The sequence below is a fragment of the Erpetoichthys calabaricus genome, chromosome 2 (assembly GCF_900747795.2).
Source record: "Erpetoichthys calabaricus chromosome 2, fErpCal1.3, whole genome shotgun sequence".
Classification (NCBI taxonomy): domain Eukaryota; kingdom Metazoa; phylum Chordata; class Cladistia; order Polypteriformes; family Polypteridae; genus Erpetoichthys; species Erpetoichthys calabaricus.
In genome coordinates this window covers 74,305,186-74,324,303 of record NC_041395.2, presented here as the reverse complement: position 1 = coordinate 74,324,303, position 19,118 = coordinate 74,305,186, and the positions used below count along the sequence as shown (strand labels likewise).

At 39.8% G+C, this 19,118-nt stretch overlaps 1 protein-coding gene across 2 annotated transcripts in view; it reads left to right on the top strand.

The window, feature by feature from the left end:
* The window catches only part of si:ch211-266k8.4 (carabin), a 347,171-nt gene that overhangs the window by 73,582 nt on the left and 254,471 nt on the right, over nucleotides 1–19,118 (top strand). For both annotated transcript variants that reach the window (XM_051922773.1, XM_028793921.2), the window contains exons 8-9: nucleotides 2,305–2,419; nucleotides 11,774–11,888. In XM_051922773.1, coding sequence (XP_051778733.1) covers nucleotides 2,305–2,419; nucleotides 11,774–11,888 — 230 coding nt within the window. The remainder of the gene's footprint in view (nucleotides 1–2,304; nucleotides 2,420–11,773; nucleotides 11,889–19,118) is intronic.

Genomic DNA, 19,118 nt, shown 5'->3' with positions numbered 1-19,118 from the left:
TGTAGATTCATTATTTGAAATTAATCACTACAATAGATTAGAATCGCCTTTAAGTACCTTTTTATTAAGTCTGGTTTTGCATACATTTCTGAATTTTAAAAACAAAGGATGCCATTTTATGAAATATGACCGTTTTCATGAGATTCAATTTTGGAAATGAACAGCAACAAAGAGAGTTGTGTAGTGCTTTTTCTTTTTTTTCCCCTGCCCTCTTTCCTTTCAAACTGATCTGTTGATTCTAATCCCAGTACATTGAGAATTTATCAAAGCTCAGTTATACTTTCTTGAGCTTTACATTTACCCAGCAGTGTGGAAAGGACAGAACAGCCTTTTTAAGCACATGCTTCTTGCTCTTGAAGCAAAGAAGTTTAACTTACAAACTTTTTTTTTTTATATATAATTACAGTAGTTGGTAATTTCAGTCATATGGCATTACTTCTTTTGAGGTGCCATTTTCCCCAGTTTTTGGATGAGGTGAGGAATGTTGTTCTAAAATTATTTTTCTTAAATATCATTTAGATTTTAGAGTAGAGTGCAATATTGATCCATGTAAGACTTCTATGATTTTTTTTTTTTTAATCTGCCAAGTTTTCAGGTAATTTTTTACGACAGAGACATTAATAGAGTAAGTTTCCTTGTACTTGCAATAGAGTTAACATTTCTCAACCAGTGGAACAATGCATTGGTTATCATCTTTGCATTAACTATTTAGAAAAGATCATGGTAATGTTCTTAAAAAAAAAATAAAAATAAAAATAAAAATGTAGTATATCACACACGTTGTTTAATTTCCTTTTGGACTGCTTTGAGTAGACTGAGCAGTTTATGGCTTTTCACATGATAAAATAAGATCTGTCACTCTTTTACATCACTGATAGTTTAACCTACTTGCCAAAGACTTATTTCCTCTGTCCTTACGACTCCTCTAACTCTAGTCATTTTCCTTATTTAGAAGCCACAGTGGCTGTGATAGAAAGGAAGTAGGGTGCTACTTTAATATTAATTCTGTTTGTGAATTTAAGTCCAATAATTTAATTAAAAATTCCATTCAAGCCTTTTGCGGGAGTTAATGCTGAATTTAATTTACCTTTTCAATAAAAGAAAAAAATATATAATTGATTAATGTTCCTCTGTATGAAATAACAGCTGGCTGTTAGTCTGTAACATTGCAGATTGATTGCCTTTCCACCAAAGGAGCCCCACCAGCACACTATGCTTATTGCTACTCACTATGAAATTGGCACAAGTGAGCTGCACTGTGTTTGCAGTCACTCTGCAATGACCCTGCAAACTGGGATATAAACGATTTTTTTTCAGTTAATTAGTAATGCTGTTATGTAACAACGTCAATTTGAACTAATTTTGGGTGCATAAATCCAAGCTTATACTACAGGTTATATTGCCATCCCTGCTGGACTGGCAGTGGGAGATGACATGGGACCCATCAAAAGATAAATTAAAGGCACAAAGTAAAAAACAAAACAGAAAAACAACTTGCCCCTAATGCTTCTTTGCAAAACTGTAGTATAACACTGTAAGAGTATCCCAGAATCACCTGTTCTATGCTTCCTACTCAATAGGCAAACAAGAACTGAAAGGAGTAGCAGAAGGCATTTAGGAAGAAGGATGGTTTATATGCGTGCTTCTCTGTTCCATGAAGCTAGATACCCTCTTCCATAGAGCTGAATCGGAGGTTCATAAAACTATTGTAATCACAATCCTATATTATAGTGTAGGATGTATTTATTTTCATATTCACATTTGTATGTATTCTTCTCAGTAAACAGAGGAATAGTTGGAAAAGGATACTAAATTGTGTGATATCATGCTTCTGTTTATACCCTCTTAACCTAAGTCTGCCGTGTTTGTACTTTTTGTTATTTCACTGGCAGTTCTGTTAGAACTATTTTTTATGAACAATTAGGTAAGGTTGTTATCTACTGTCCATGTAACCTTAATACTCCTCCCTTTTTAGATATCTCAGCTCTGCCTATAAAAAAGGAACAGTCTACACTGCCTGGAAGTATATTATGGTACCAAAACTAGGATTTATAGGTTGCCTATCTTGATTGATTCATTTTTGTTTTTATTTTTGTTTGAGGTTATATTTTGGAGAACAACAAGAGAGAGAAGTGAATTAATTATTTGGGGCTATAAATGACAGAGTTGGAGACAGAATTTAATCCACGTTCCTTGATAAGAATATGTCTTCTTTCCAGATATCCAATGAATATTGTAAATATTCATTGTAATTAACATTAAATTCAATAAAATAGAAATTGGTGTTGTACTTTTATTTTATAGGATAGTCTGGGAGTGACAGCTTTGCATTTTGTTACACCATGGTTCTTGACCTTATTCACTTCTTTGCCCTGCTGGGATACAGTTTTGGCAATATGGGACCTTATTATGCTTAAAGGTAAGGTTAAGTAAACAGATTCCATAAGCAGAATCCAAGATAGACTTCTTGTTTCATTATAGTCTTATAATAATAATTTTAATAATAATGTTGTTCATTTGCTCCTGAAGGTTGTCACAATGCTATGATTTGTGGCATAAACTTATGGCAATTTACCATGTTAATCTTCTAACCTGGAATTAACTATGTCTAATTAAAGAGGAGAATTCCTTAAAGCCTAAAAGCATTTTTTTCTCTTGGTGTAGTTTAGTAAAACAAATTTTGTTTCATTCCTTGTTTTTATGTGTATATTATATTTTGAAAAGTGTCCTGTTAAACCATCATTTAAATTTGGCTCAATTATTTTTTCATAGTACATTAACAAGTTTAGTGAACTCTTCAGCTTTACAAATGTAACACAATTAAAATGCAAAAGAATCTGATGTCTCATTAAATAGTTATACTAATTACCAGTGGATTTTCTAGCATGGTTGCTGATATTGCGGACATTGGCTCCGGATCTCTCTGACTTTGTATTGGGTTAAGCAGTTTAAGGAAAGGAACAGACGAATCTGCACTATATTTCATATAAGGCACAATCTCAGGCATGGTGAATTAAAATAAAAATACCACATTTTTTGCTAAGAGACACATAAAGAGTCAAGTGATCCTCACTGTGCATGCACATCTAGGCCATATAGTTATTGCTGAATAGAGGTAACCAGTGTTCTCCCCAGAAATTTTTTCCAGCCGGATGGGGCGGGACGGGGAAATTTGGTGGTGTGGAAAATTAAATGTGCACTATTTTTATTAGTTAATTATTATTAATTATTTCCCAATGCTCAATATGACTTCCTTTTTTAAGGTTTAATATTTGTGCCAGAATATTTTTATTAAATTTAAGAAGTATCCAGTTCAGGATCCTGCAACCCTAACAAATTTTAAATAACAATTGTTATGACATAAACCAAGAGGCACAATTATTGTCGCTGTTGGGAAGAAAAGTGAAAACAATGAAAAAAAAGTATGGGAAACATAATGAAGATAAATAAAAAAATATTCTTCAAAGCCAACTTGCATATACAGAAGGTGGCTTCAGTTAAATATTTCTTCTTCTTTTCTTCCTAGGGGCCCAGTTGTCTGCAGCTTTCCCATAATCAAAGTCCCCAAGATCTGGGCCCTCCAAGGAGATCAGCATGAGATTATTCAGCATGCTTTGATTCATGTGATTTCTCAAACATGTCTTGATCCTTTTAAGGGCAGAAAACCCCCTTTCACATTCAGCTGAGATCACTAGCCCAATATGGGCTAGTTTGGCTAAATTTGGAAACGACTCTTTTGAGCTCTGATGTCGTTGTCATTTTCAGTAAAATCTGTTTTGGACTGAAGTCTTTGTATGATTGACCTCTGATCATTTTTGATGCAACTGTCCATTCTTGCCTGCTACTATCATATTTTAAAATTGGGGGGCTACCATTTTTGGAGTAATGATTGAAAAGAATTTCAGCAGACTCGCTTGAATTGTGAGTTTCTGCATTGAAAACTTTTTAAAAGCTGGAAATAATTGGCATGTCAGGGAATCTTGCATCTAGGTGCCTGACAACTGTCTCTAGGTATTTATCATATATTGCAGTTTTGAATGACATTACATCACTCTGTGTATAAACAATGCGGAGAACTGACCATTCTTGTGCCGGACAATGATGAAGGCTTTGAAAATATCTCCCAGGAGTGTCTTTCAACTCCATGATGGACAATTTTGTGGCAAGCAGAATTGGCTCAATTTCGTTAAGATTGACATCTTGACTTTGCCAAACCTTAGATAAATTGGACAACAAAGGTAAAGCGTCTGAAAGCATCATCAGAGAGGAAACAAAGTTGTACATTTTAATACGATGTGAAAGGCGCTATATAGCGCCCCACCCGGCACAGACTGACGCAGAGGCACGTACTTAAATAGAACAATCTTTTATTTTTCTTCTGCCTTGGGGCACGCCTTCCCCGTGTCCCACAGGCCCAACACAGTCCCAAAATACTCACAAATACCACCACAATCCTTCTATCACCACCACTCCTCCTCAGGCTTAGTCCTTCTCCTCCCGACTCTGGCTCTCGAGTGATGGTGGCTGGCCCTTTTTATAACCCACCCGGAAGTGTTCCAGGTGCTTGACCACCTGGTCCTAATTGCCTTTCCGGGTGGGGCTGTAGAATCGTCCAGCCGGGCTGTTGGAAGGAGACAGCCCCCCCTAGTGGCCACCCCGGGCCCCAACCCAGCTGTGGAGGACTCCATCTCCCATGGAGCCCTGCGGGAGGTTGGGGAATCAGCGTCGGCCAGGGAGGCTGCCACCAAGTGCTCCGGGGGAAGTATTGAGCTGTCCATGGCTGCTCCCCTGGAACATACACAGCAGGGGCGTACTGGCCGTTCATCACATTGCCCCTCCCTCAGATGAGGCTTGCGGGGCTCATCGGCCTGCCCCACGAGGGCTGGTCCTCTCCAGGATAGGGAGTCGGCATCCTTGGCTCCGCGGCTGCGCCCTGTGAAAATATAATTAACAGGTCTGGGGGTGCTGCCCCGACGTCCCTGCCACTCGGATGTCCTCACTGGACAACACCTCCAGACATGGCCACCGTGGCTGCAGTTATAGCACAACTGACCCCCTCCAGTTCGACCCTTGCGGGAATGGAAGCAGGCAGGAAACTCCTGCCCCTTCGCCCGCTCCGAGGAGGGCTTGCAACGTGTCCGCCCCTCTGCAACGTAGCCCTCCGGCCCCATCAACCCGACAGACTTACGCTGTACCTTGTTAGGATTTCCCGACCTCTTTGTCCGGGTCCTCCTCTTTCTTTGGGGTGCACTGACAGTCTGGGTCCCCTTATGGGAAGAAGGGAGACCCTGTGCCGTCTGCACCCCTTTAGACGACCGTAAGACAGGCGCGGGCAGTCGGGGCGGAATCGTTTGGCAGCCGGCGTTCACCAGCTGCCTCTCCGCACGCTCTTCTGCCACGCCGTCTGTCATTACGGCAGCGTCTTGTGTAGTGCTGCCGCTGCGCACCGCCCTCTTTCTTCTACGGCCCAGGGTTCACCTACCTGTGCCGTTTCGTCCGGCGGGCTGGAGGGTGACGCCCCATGTGTGCGAAGCTGCTCAAGAAAGACTTCCAACGGGGCGCCGAGTGTCTTGTCTAGTACCTCCTTCGTCTCCCGCAGGACCTGCAAAACCTTACAGAAGGACTGCAGGGGCAGGAGCACAGATTGCACCTCCCGCACAGTCCAAGAACAGTTAATACTGTCAGTCGGCGGTGGACTTGGGCTCCCCTTGTCCCCTCCCGCCGACTGCAAGCCATACAGGACCTGCGGAACCTCCACAGGCCCGTTCGGGTTATTGAGAGGCTAGGGGAGAAGGTCCGTCGCCCCCGCCTGCGACCTTTCGTCGGCGGGCAACTGACGCACACCCTCCCCCCTTTTACCTGCTTCAGGAAGCTGCTCCCACTTCTTCTGCGGGAACACCGCGCTGGGAAGCTCGTCCGGGCTCTCCTCCCCGAGGCGATAGATCAGGCGATAGGGAAAACACATCTCCGCCTCGCTGTCTCCCGAGCTTGCTTTGCCATCCCTCCACGGACAGACATCGTCCTGCCACCGCCGGGTACTTTGTGGCTCTTCATCCAGGAGGTAGGCTGACGCGAATGCGGAAAACCCTGTCCGCGGCCCGTCACCTACCTCTGGCTGCAACCCGTGATGCGGAGTGACATGGCGGCGTCTGGCGGCCGGCTTCTGTGTCCGCCCGGCTTTCTTCTTCCCCATCACGTGGTGTCCTTAGAAGCTCCTGAGTGTCTATCCCGCGGCCCCTGCCGCAGCAGCGCGCTTCAGTGCGCTGGGCTTGCTGGAGGCCTCGGTAGTACTCTATCGCGCTGTACTGCGCGCTCTGCTTGTGGCCCCTGCCGCGTGTGTGCGCTTTGGAGAACAAGAAGAGAGCAGCTGTACACTTAGGAGCACTATACAGACTGCACTGACACTGAGAACAGAGACATCATTTCCTGGCGGCCTTTTTCTGATATCTGACAGGCTGGTTCCACTAGTCTTTTTTTTATTTTATTATTTACACTGACTCTGCATACACTGAATGCTAATAGGTGTTATAGGTTTGTAACACTTTCAATTAACATATCACAGCAGTCATCCTCTTGCCCGCCCACCTCCACATTCTCTTTGCTTGTGAACTGCCACTCCACACCCGCTATTAGCATGTACAGCTCTCTCTTGCCTGCCCACCTCCCTATACTCCTTGCTACTGTATTAAGCCTTTCCGCCCCCACTATTATGATGTACAGCCCCCTCTCACCCGCCCACCTCCCCATACTCTTTGCTTTTGAACTCGGCTCCGCCTCGTCCCCGCTATTAGCTTGTTCAGCATCCAGTGATCTGCAACACCCCGCCCTGCCTCTCCCCTCGCCACTTGCGATCCTGCTTCTAAAATATTTGCTCACCCACCCGCTAATCCCTTGCCATCTCTGCAGATCATTAGATCTGCCTGTGCCTGTAGATCTGTCATGCGAGATGACAGCCGGACGGAGCGCCCAGCTAAAAGACGCTAGGGAGAACACTGGGTAACAATGATTCAAGGTAGAAGAGATCATTTGTGATCAAGAAAGAAATGAGACATGGCTTCTTTTGGCATATTTCAAAAAGTCAAAATATATGCTACTTTCACTTACAAAAAGGATAAAAGGGTAGACTAAGTGATAAAATGGACATTACTTTAAGGACTTGGCCCACACCATTAGATGCCTCCCAATAGCATCTGATTAGTTTAGGTTGTGTAAATGCTTTTCATCTAGCTCAGTTAATGTACACACAGTGCCTTGACTTTTGCGCAGGGAGTATAGAGATTAGATTATAGTGTAAACCTGACTTTTTTACTATTTAAAGCTAGTAATTTTAGATTCAAACCTAGCATGTTGTAAGGATGCCAAGTGACTTGCATATCAACAAGGTAAATCTTAACAGCTGTCCCACATAGTATTAAGCAATTGTGATAACTGCATAAACTGCTATACCAGTAAAAATTTGACTGCAGTACAAAAAGAGCAAAATGCCACAATTACTGCAAAAAGCTGCAAGTGTTGCTGAAGTATTGTGACCTTTCATTAGAATCTTGTATAAAGCAGGTTAAAATTCCTTTTATCCATAATGGTGCATATTACAAATATTTAAAAGTACATCATGGCTTGATTTTCAGAGGTAATTTTTGTTATTTCAGGCACAAACTGTGTTTAAAATCCTTATTTTCAAAAGTATATTGTAGCAAACAGCTAAAATTCTTGATTTCCTGATCCAAGATTGAGGTGCAACTTATTCATGCTGCTTAGTTATGGACTATACCTGCATATTTGGTAGTGTTGACCTTCATTTTGAAAAATGCTGTCCTTTATTTAAACTTTTTTGATTGTGAGAATTTCTTTCTTGACTTGGAGGTATTTTGAATTCAAATAGCCCATACACAAGCAAAATGTGCAATATCTGTTGACTTGAAATATGTAGCAAAATTTTGCACCAATTATTTTAAAACTATCATCACTGATATTACCATTATTTCAGGAACTACCAAGCAGTGAGATACCACTAACATTTTCGCAGCAGCTTAGATTTAATTTTTTCTTTAAATAAAATGGGTAAAGGTTAGTACCTTTGTACTTACCACAGTTAGCACTGCTTGTTTTTCAGAAATAACTTGTAATGGTTCAGGTAATAATGATGACTTCAGTAATTTCCCAGGCCCATACTAGGCTTATTAGGGAATGGCATACCTCATTAACTTGTCTTTTCCTACACTTACTGTATGTATATATTATCCACTCTCTCCTTGGTGTACAATATTGTAAAAGTTCAGGGAATTCAGTGGGGAAGCCTGCACTAAAAGTTTCCTTGTACTTGAATGACACACTACTTTGTTTTATACAGATTCCTTGCTTCTGTTAATGCTTGAGATACTATATAAATATATTTCAGTGTTCATGATTAATGTGATTAACATAATATTATATGACTACTCCCCTGCCGCTCCACCCACATAGTAGTAAAACGGGACAAACTTTAAAAATCAATTTAAAAAAGAAAAAGAAAAATGTAATTCTGGCCGAGCGGAAGGTAGGTATGCTGAAACGTCAAACGCTGGCACTGTATCTGATAGTGTTCAGCTTCTGCCACTTTCACAACTCGAATCGCAAGCTCAGTCCTCTGCCTCCCGACTCCGGCTCCCTGACTGGCGTGAGGTGGCCCCTTTTATAATGCACCCAGATGTAGTCCAGGTGCTCCCTGATGGTCTTCTTGCAGCACTTCCTGATGTAGCGGAAGTGCTGCATGCGCACCCGGAAGCACTCCGGGTGTACCTGTTTCCTGGTCCGGCAGCATTTCTTGGTGTGGTGGAAGTGCTGCGGTCCAAGGCTCCATAGTTCTTTGGGCGCCCCCTGGCAGTGGCCATGGGCCCCAACATGGTTGAGCTTCTAAACTCTGATCCCGTAGCCCCAATGCAAAACAGGGTGGCTGCCTTCTTGTGGTCCAGGAGAGGTATTGTCCAATAGACATCATAAAGGTTTGGGGCAGCCACCCGTATAATATGCCTTGGCTGCAAAAAGGTTGAAATTGAACGGAGATTTTCATGGGACTGAGTCCTAAACAGAACTGAATATGTAGAGGTAAGATGGCAGCTTTAAAGGCTGGTGGAGGAAGTGACATCATCAAAGGCACTGGAACCGGAAGTGACGTCTTCAGAAGTGCTGGAACCCGGCAGGATTTCCCGAGAATGGTCTGCAAGGAACTTAGAGAGACAGTCAACACACCCTGCCGCCACCTAGTCTGGCATAGAATTACAATTACTCAGGCCCTTTAGCTGCCTCCTACTCGCCACGTATGTGACAATAGAGATAGTGAGAGAGATATAGAGAGATACTGTGTATATAGAGAGAGATATATAGTAGGGGGCTCCCCCCTGCTCGCTTCGCTCGTCAACCCCTGTGGCCTGCGCTACGCGCCAGCCACTTCACATCTCTGCCACTCGTATTTGAAGAGGGGGGCTGAACGCATCCCAATGAGATGCGGTTGCTCCTCCAAAAACATCCTCTTTGAATAATCAGCTGCTGGCTTGCTGCTGCTGTGCCGCATGATCTGCATCTTGCACTGCACTTCGAACATTTAAAAGCCTGTACAGCAGCTGTCCTACTCTGTCTTTTATTTCCGGCCCCGGGCATGGTTAAATCTTTTGGCACAAAGTCTTGTCTTGCGGGACTTGAGTTCTTGATAGTTTTTAGTTTATAATATAAAAACAGAATAAGAATCTGAAAATCTAGCAACATCACATTAAAGTTCGACACATTCTGAAAAGAATGATACCAAACATATATATGCAGGTTTTAAAATAAGCCCGATTTAAAGCATGTCAATAAAGTGACATTAAAACGTCACATAAAATCGTTCCACAAAATCGTTGCACTTTTAGGCTTAGGATTTATATATCTTTTAAGATGATGCAAGTTTGCTTGATCTGCAAATGTATACGATACAAATGTCATACCTTGATATAGCTAGAAGTACATATTTATTATGTGTAGTATTCTATCTCTTAGTGATGCATAATATATGTACTGTAATAAAGCCATGATAACAATAAATAAAATAACTAAAAATGTTTCTAATTAACTGCATAACATATATTTTCTGCCCATAAGATTCAAAAGAACTCTCCAGAAGTTTTGGCATCTGTGGTGTGTGTGTTCTTATTTAATCAACGGAACATCACAGTTTAGTATTTAGGATTAAAATAGTGACCTACAACGAGTGTTCAATCCTCCTGTTCAAATTCCATGTTGGTTATATTCAAATTTGCCTTTTTTTAATTTTTTTAATTGTTGTACAAAGAGTTATGTGCATTTTTCATTGTCTCTGTGTCAAGTTGTGCGAGACTATTTAAAACATCAGCTACTAAGTGTTGTATTTGAGTACTCCACTAATAATGTTGGTTCAAAAACTGTAATGTATTGTAGCTATCTAGAAATCCTTAAATTTACAAGATTTAATCTATTTGACTGTGGTTATGCCATGAATTCTAAATGTAAGCATATGTAGGTTCATCAAAATGAACATGCCCCTTGTGTTAAGCCTCTGTCTTTATCTGCAACCAGTTCTGTATAGTGAAAAGGGCATTACAACATTGCCTTAGTATTTGGGCTAGACAGTAGTCTCAATATTGTCCTAACTACTATTTTTTACTATAAACAAGTTGACAAATTGTCTTTATAATTAATGCAAGTAGTTGCACTTGTGATGCAGTATTTTAATAGTTATTAATATCTGATTCAACCTAAGAGACTGACTTAGTGTTCTTTAGCAAACTGCAAAAAAATAAAAATGTAAGATCACAAGACAATACAGAGTAAGGAAAAAGTTGGCAGAAAATCATGGCAAGGTATAAAGTGGCTGAGGCCATTTTGGATGAAGAAACAAATTCTACTAGTGCATAATTTAATTTTGTTAATGGATGGGGCAGAAATTAAGATATTCCCCTATTGACCCCAGCAAATAATTCCATTATTTCAAAAAGTCATACTTTAACGCATAAATGAAAAACTAAAAATGATCAGCTTTAAATCTTTTGTTTTTCAAAAAATCCCAAACAAATCCCAGAGCCATACATATTAGGTTATTTATCTATTCTTCACTGCCTGGGCATGAAGTGTTGAAGTCTGTAGTAAACATACATTCCAGTCAGCGCTGGCTTGTAGTGTATATCTATTGCTGCTAGTGTTAGCGCTTAGTGTTTGATTTCCTGCCATACTACGAAAGAAATGTTCAATAAGGAGTGGATAGATTATGTAGTAAATTAAATGTTTACTGCGGTGGGTTGGCACCCTGTCCGGGGTTTGTTTCCTGCCTTGCACCCTGTGTTGGCTGGGATTGGCTCCAGCAGACTCCCGTGACCTTGTAGTTAGGATATAGCGGGTTGGATGATGGATGGATTAAATGTATATTAAGTGAGACCAACACCTCTAACAACCCCGTAAAACCTGTCAGTAATGATGTTACTGGCATCATTTTTTATTTTAAAAATTATTAATTTGTTCTGCTATGCAACTGCATGTAAGACTTGCACTTAGATTATTGATGCATAAGAGGCTGAAACCCATACTATGTGTGAAGTATTAAAAATGTTCATCTTGTTACAGCAGTTTATGTAGTCCTTTTTATAAGTGTCGGTATTGTACAACAAAGCAAGAAGGGAAAAAAGATTGATAATCTACATTTTTTATTATTTATTTTTTTCAATGAAATTCTTAAACTCTTTACTGTTATCAAAATAAGGATTTGACTGTGGTTTTCTCAATTTCTCAGGAATATCTGCTGTATTCGGTGCAGGTTTGTGCATTATGCAACTTCTTGAGTCCCGATTGTTGGAAATGTCAGACTTGATACTTTTGCCTACTCTTCTGCGAGTTCCTGTTGATGTGTAAGTTTTTTTTTTATTTATTCACTTTTAGTATTTCAGTAGTAATCTTTTGTGAGATAGAAAGACATTTTAGGGTGTGTATAGTACATAATAAAGAAGCAAGTAGGCATTTGCTATCATTTTCAAAGCTTTACAATACTAATTTCTTGTATAAAATTGCAACTTACATATGAAGTGTAATATATATGATTAGGTTACAATGCAAGATGTTCTAAACCAGAAGAATGAATAAAAGTTTCCTGAATAAATGGATGAACTTGTGGACTGTAGATCAAAACGTGAAAGTTCCTACATGCTTTCTATCATACACTCATTATGCAATATATAATGTCTGTCCATCCATCCACTTTTTAGTAAATGGATGCCTGATTTAAGTTACAACATATTCCTTTCTTTATAATTCATTATGAATGATTTACTTATACTTGAGTGTTTTTGTTAAAAATCATCTCTGATGTGGTAGGACGTTGAGCTCAGTCTTACATAAACATACAGTGGAACCTTGGGCCATGACCGTAATTCGTTCCAAAACTCTGGTCGTAACCTGATTTGGTCGTGACCCGAAGTAATTTCCCCCTTAGGATTGTATGTAAATACAAATAATCCGTTACAGACCGTACGAACTATATGTAAATATATTTTTTTAAAGATTTTTAAGCACAATAATAGTTAATTATACCATAGAATGCACAGCATAATAGCAAACTAAATGTAAAAACATTGAATAACACTGAGAAAATCTTGAACAACAGAGAAAAGTAACATTGCAAGAATTCACGCTATAGCCTTACAAACCGCTCGTTGTAAACACTTTTTTTTTTTTTTTAATGAGTTTTAAGCACAGGGAAAAACATGAACATTTTGAAAAATCCGTAATTTAATAAACAACCAAGAAAAGTAACATTGCAACAATGCACGCTACAAATCGATCGCTGTAAACAGAAGTGAAGTTAAAAATGAGGTGAGGTTAAAATCCAATAGAAAAAAAGTCTTCATTAAATACAACAAGGTTAAAACAATGCTTGAATCAGTGTCTTTAAAAACAAGCCCGGTGCATTCTTTAACTGCCTTCTTGGCCAGCCCTCTCTCTCTCTCGCTTGCGCTCTCTCTCTCACTCTCGCTCGCTGCACAGGGAATGCACAGGGAGAGACTGAACACGTGTGGAAATCATCGGTGCGTACGAACTGGAAGGGAAACTGGCTTGTGCGTCACCCGAGTGTGTGGTCGTGAACAGATGCAAAAGTTTGACGAACTTTTTGGTCATAACCCGATTTGTACGTGGTCCGAGATGTTCGTGACCCGAGGTTCCACTGTATTTAGTGTCTGACTAGGTGAAAAGCCAACTTTATATAATATGCTTTGACAGTCATATACAGTCACTGGTTTTATTTAGTTTTTGATTTTCTAATAGTAAATGACTTTATAGATTGGAAATGAGTGGAAAATAAAACAGTATTCACTAATTATAGGAAAAAAGTGTTGACCACGAACAAGTTTAGGTCAACTTTTACTGCAGTTTTTGAAGACACCTTTTTAATATTATCAATTATGTTTTGGCAGCTTTAGTAATGTTTAGTTTTGTACTAAAAGTAAAAGGTTTTTTCTAGCGGATAACTCCCGAAACAGTAATTTATGTATGTTTTATATAAGTATTCCTCAATTGCCTTGCTATTAAAACCACAGGTCCCTCGTGCATTTAGTAATTTAGTAACTGTGCTATGTTGTGTTGAACACAAATTTAGGTAATCTGTGACCTGCAATTGGCAATCACTCCTACTGTTTAGTAAAATGTACTTTTTCAACAAATAGTCAACATATTCTTGATATGTTAGAGGACCAGTGTAGCAGAATAGAAGTGGTTACTTTGTGTTTAGACTTTCAAATGTGAATCTAAAAGGGAAATATCATCTTAAAGATGAAAATGCCATTTATGGCCAATAAAGCTCAAGCTTCACATACTTTTTCAAACTTTTAACTTTGCCATCAGGATATTACTAACTACTTACTTACTCCATTTCTTTGGGATAAAATTTTTTTTTTTTTTACATCTTGCCTGAAGAAGGGGTCTGAGTTGCCTCGAAAGCTTGCATATTGTAATCTTTTTCTAGTCAGCCAATAAAAGGTGTCATTTTGCTTGACGTTTCTCTACATTCATAATGGCTAACATGGTACAACACCCTAGTACTACTTCCAGTTTTACTGAAATTCCAATATAAATTAAAAAGTTCAGAAGGTTAATTACAGCATTTTGCAGATTGGAATGCCACATTGCAGATTCTTTAATTTTTTGCTTATTCAAATCTAAAGCTGGAGTTCAGAAGTCCTTTTAACATTTTGTCCTTCTGGATTTATTCAGTTTTCTGTAGATGATGAATGGTAAAACACTGGTACTTGTGGGTCTTATCTAGTGTTTATAGCAGCATTGACATTAGTCTTTAAATGTTGTCCCTAACTCAACCTCTGTCAGAAATAGCACCTTCAACATTTAAAACTAATTTGGTACAATGCTATACACTAACTTAACGGACTTGCTAAAGATAATCACAGCTAACTGTGTTGGATTTGAATCTGTAGCTCTATGGTTTACTTTGCAGTTCATGTGCCATTTAAATTTTCTTTCTACATTCTGTATACACAAGGGGGCTCCGCCCCCTGCTCGCTTCGCTCGCCTACCCCCGGCGTTGGGTATACTGAAATACATTAGTCGAGCTCGTCCGTTTTGGAGCCGTGCCCACTTTGCCCGTGGCATTTCAGACGCGTGTTGTAGGTGCCTGCATACATTGAGTTTATCCAGGCGGGCTCGTGTTTGTATATCCGTCAGTCGAGCTCGTTCATTTTGAACCCATGCCTGCTTTGCTTCCGCAGTTTCAGACGCGCGTTGTAGGCGCCTGCGTTCATTGCACTTATCCAGGTGGGCTCGTGTTTGTATCATTGAGCTGTATTGTGTTTGAATTTGGTGTAAAGCGTTCAGCGGTTTGTACAATCCCAAGCAGCACATTATTCCTAACTTCACTCCGCAGTAGTGCCACTCACAATATGGCGGTGACTCCTGCGCCTTCACTCCGCAGTAGTGCCACTCACAATATGGCGGTGACACCTGCGCCCTCCGTACTATGTCGGGTTTCACTATGCTGTGTAGGCGCCTTTGCCTTTTGTACTTTCCCGCACCTTCCAACGCGCGATGTAGGCGCCTGCACCTTCCGTACTATGTCGGGTTTGCCTCTGCTGTGTGGTGTGGACATTTAGGGTTCTGTATTCTCTGGGCTTGTTGCTTTATTTCTTATTTCTGTTAGTTGAGCTCTTTCGTTGTTGGCGATAAATAGCGCGTTGTAGGCGCCTGTGCTTTCGTTCGTAGTCTCTCCCGTTTCACTCTGGGGCGGGGGGCTGATTCCTCGTTTTTGTGTGGCGCCTACGCACTATGTCTCCTGCATCCATATCCGGTTTACCATTCTCGGTTAGTAATATGGATTAAGCTGTGGAGAGACTTTTTTGTTTTTATAGTAAAGTAATAACTACGTAACCTTTTAATTAGTAAAGTGTACATATTACATATAATAAAATTATTAAAAAGCTGCTGTACCGTGTTAACCAAATGTTTAGCAAAGTCTAAGTCATTACTTTGGTACTTTTGTTACAATATCTATCAGTCTAATAAAGAGACGTTACTTTTCAGCAAAGCGACAAGGTTGTAAACTGGTGAACTATTGCTGCCTCAGTTTAATTTTGCTCTACGGTTGCTTTCCTTTGTTATTTACACAATCGCCCTATGTTCAAGTTTTTCTTGCCATCAACCCTAAAAATACAAGCAGAGAAGTTAATTGGCGTTCACACAGATTCCTGAATGTACTGTACAGTAATCCCTCCTCCATCGCGGGGGTTGCGTTCCAGAGCCACCCGTGAAATAAGAAAATCTGCGAAGTAGAAACCATATGTTTATATAGTTATTTTTATATTGTCATGCTTGGGTCACAGATTTGCGCAGAAACACAGGAGGTTGTAGAGAGACAGGAACGTTATACAAACACTGCAAACAAACATTTGTCTCTTTTTCAAAAGTTAAACTGTGCTCCATGACAAGACAGAGATGACAGTTCCGTCTCACAATTAAAAGAATGCAAACATATCTTCCTCTTCAAAGGAGTGCCTGTCAGGAGCACAGGCTGTCACAGAGATAGAGAGACGAGCAAACAAATCAATAGGGCTGCTTTTAAGTATGCGAAGCACCGACACAAAGCTGTTGAAGGCGGCAGCTCACACCCCCTCCGTCAGGGGCAGACAAAGAGAGAGAGAGAGAGACAGTTTGTTTTTCAATCAAAAATCAATACGTGCCCTTCGAGCTTTTAAGCATGCGAAGCACTGTGCAGCATGTCGTTTCAGGAAGCAGCTGCACAAAAGATGGCAACGTGAAGATAATCTTTCAGCATTTTTAGACGAGCGTCCGTATCGTCTAGGTGTGCGAACAGCCCCCCTGCTCACACCCCCTACGTCAGGATCAGAGAAAGTCAGTGCAAGAGAGACAGAGAAAAGTAAGCTGGGTAGCTTCTCAGCCAATAGCGTCCCTTGTATGAAATCAACTGGGCAAACCAACTGAATAAGCATGTACCAGAAATTAAAAGACCCATTGTCCGCAGAAACCCGCGAAGCAGCAAAAAATCCACCATATATATTTAAATATGCTTACATATAAAATCCGCGATGGAGTGAAGCCGCGAAAGGCAAAGCGCGATATAGCGAGGGATTACTGTATCCCTTGTTTCTGGTAAAGATTGTGGAGGTCTGTAACCCTAAATTAAATAAAAATTAAACAAATTCATTTCAGCTAAAACAAATTGCACTGCAGTAGTTCAGGCTTGCTTAACCTTTCACTATAATACTGTATATAATTCCTGCCTTAAATGTTTCATTGTACCTAGTGAACTCCTTTTTTTTTTTTTTTTTTTTTTTTTTTTTTTTTTTATATATAATTCAAAAGTCTCATCCACTTTTTGTTGCTTCATCTTTACCTTTGTGGGACTTTTTGGATTTGCTTTAATTGCCAGCAGTTAAATATAAGTAAATGATGATAGACATTGTTCATTGTACCCAACATATTATGTCATGAACCTAAGAAAATTCCGACATTTCTTAATTTGCCCATACTACACACTCCAGTATCTTAGTCTTACTACATTTTTTTCTGTTTTATTCAATCATTGCTTGAGTGCTTTAAGAAATTTCTAAAAAGTCATTGCAATATCAATAACTTGGGATGCTCCGATCAGGTTTTTTTAAGGGCATTACTGATCACTGATTTTGTTACTTGATCGGCTGATTCAGGTAACAATTCCATCCACCCATCCATCCATTTTCCAACCCGCTATATCCTAACACAGGGTCACAATAAAATACATACATTAACTAGTAAAATATGTCCAAAAATATGTATCCATACTACATATGGCAGGAAACAAAATAATATCCATTTTATAATTACAAGGTGTTTTTTTGTAATGTACCTATCTTAAACAAGGCTTAATTAAAAAAGCTAGTTTTCACTATTTCTCTAACAAAAAAAACATATATTCTCACATACTCAATTAATATTGGCAATTAAAACACTGCTTAAATGTAAATATACATGTATTTATAGGCAGTGGTAGCTGGTGAAAAAAATTTGGGCGGGGTGCAGTTTTTGGGGGGACAAAATGAAGCAGCATCTATTTACTGTATTATATAGAACTTTTCACATCTATCTATCTATCTATCTATCTATCTATCTATCTATCTATCTATCTATCTATCTATCTATCTATCTATCTATCTATCTATCTATCTATCTATCTATCTATCTATCTATCTATCTATCTATCTATCTATCTATCTATCTGGTTATTCTGCATGTTCCCATGATTCTCATCATAGTGTCAATGTACATCTTGGCCTGTCCAGTACCAGACCTGCAGGACAAATCCAAGCTAAAATGTATTATACCCTTTTCACCGCACTTCCCAATGTGATGCCAGCTTTCCCATTTACACGGTGCTCCAAAACTTCAGTCTGTGACATTCAGAGTCCCCTTATTTTGCCCATAACTTGCCCTATAGATGTGCAAACGAACAGGTACACCTGCCACCCAAATTTTATACTACACCTGTCTCTAAATTGCCCAGTCCTCTGCCAACTTACCCAGTTCCCCATTCTGCCAAAACCCACACCATAATGTCTGCACCCACACATCTGTAATCTTCCAATAATGTGCACTTCTGTCTTTCTTATAACACATCCATAGCATAAGTCTATTTCAAATCTTATTCTGTCTCTACTAGTGGAGTGCCAAGTCCTTGGCCATTTCCACTGTATTCCATAAATCCACATCATACAATCAGTAGTCCTCTGATTTTTTTTAAGTGTTACATTCCAGTTTATCATTTACCACTCCCACAGAGTCATTTCCACCCTAATTTTATTCTACATTTGCTGCCACTCTTTTCAGTCCTATGCATGTTTGGCAGGCTTACCTCACCTGGGCATAAATTCACATTGTAAGATCCACAGACCCCCACATCTTAAAATGTAACTCGTCTCCCCAACCTGTCTTTTTCTATACCCACAGGACAAGTCCAAACTAAATCTTATTTTGCGTTTACTATCAGGGTACCATCCTTTCCTTCAGGCCTGAAAATTTCTTTATTACTTTCAGCTTAAATTGAGTCATTTCACTAAGCCTGCCTAAAAAATTTAGCCACATGTTTTTGTCTAGATCAGTGTTTCCCAGACTTTTTTCTTTGGTAGCACACTTTTTGTAACCAAAAACATCCCAAGGCACACCACAATCTTAATAACCACAAATACATGTCTGTAACATGTACTCAACTTTCCAAAGGGTTGGGACTACCAGAGAAGTGATTTCTCAATTTTTTTATTTTTAATAAATTTGCAAAAACCTCAAACGTTTTTCATCTTATCATTATGGGGAGTTGTGTGTAGAATTCTGAGGAAAAAGATGAATTTAATCCATTTTGGAATAAGGCTGTAACATAACAAAATGTGGAAAAAGTGATGCGCTGTGAATACTTTTCGGATGCACTGTAGTTAGCACTTTCCTGCCATCTCCCAGCTGCTTTGTCCATTTGCCCATCCCTCTCTGCCTCAGAGGCAACTCGTATGCCACTATCCACTGACTCGCTGGTGTCCACACATCCAAGCAGATAGACTCTAGTAGCCTTGAGATGTGTCTGAAGTGCTTGAACT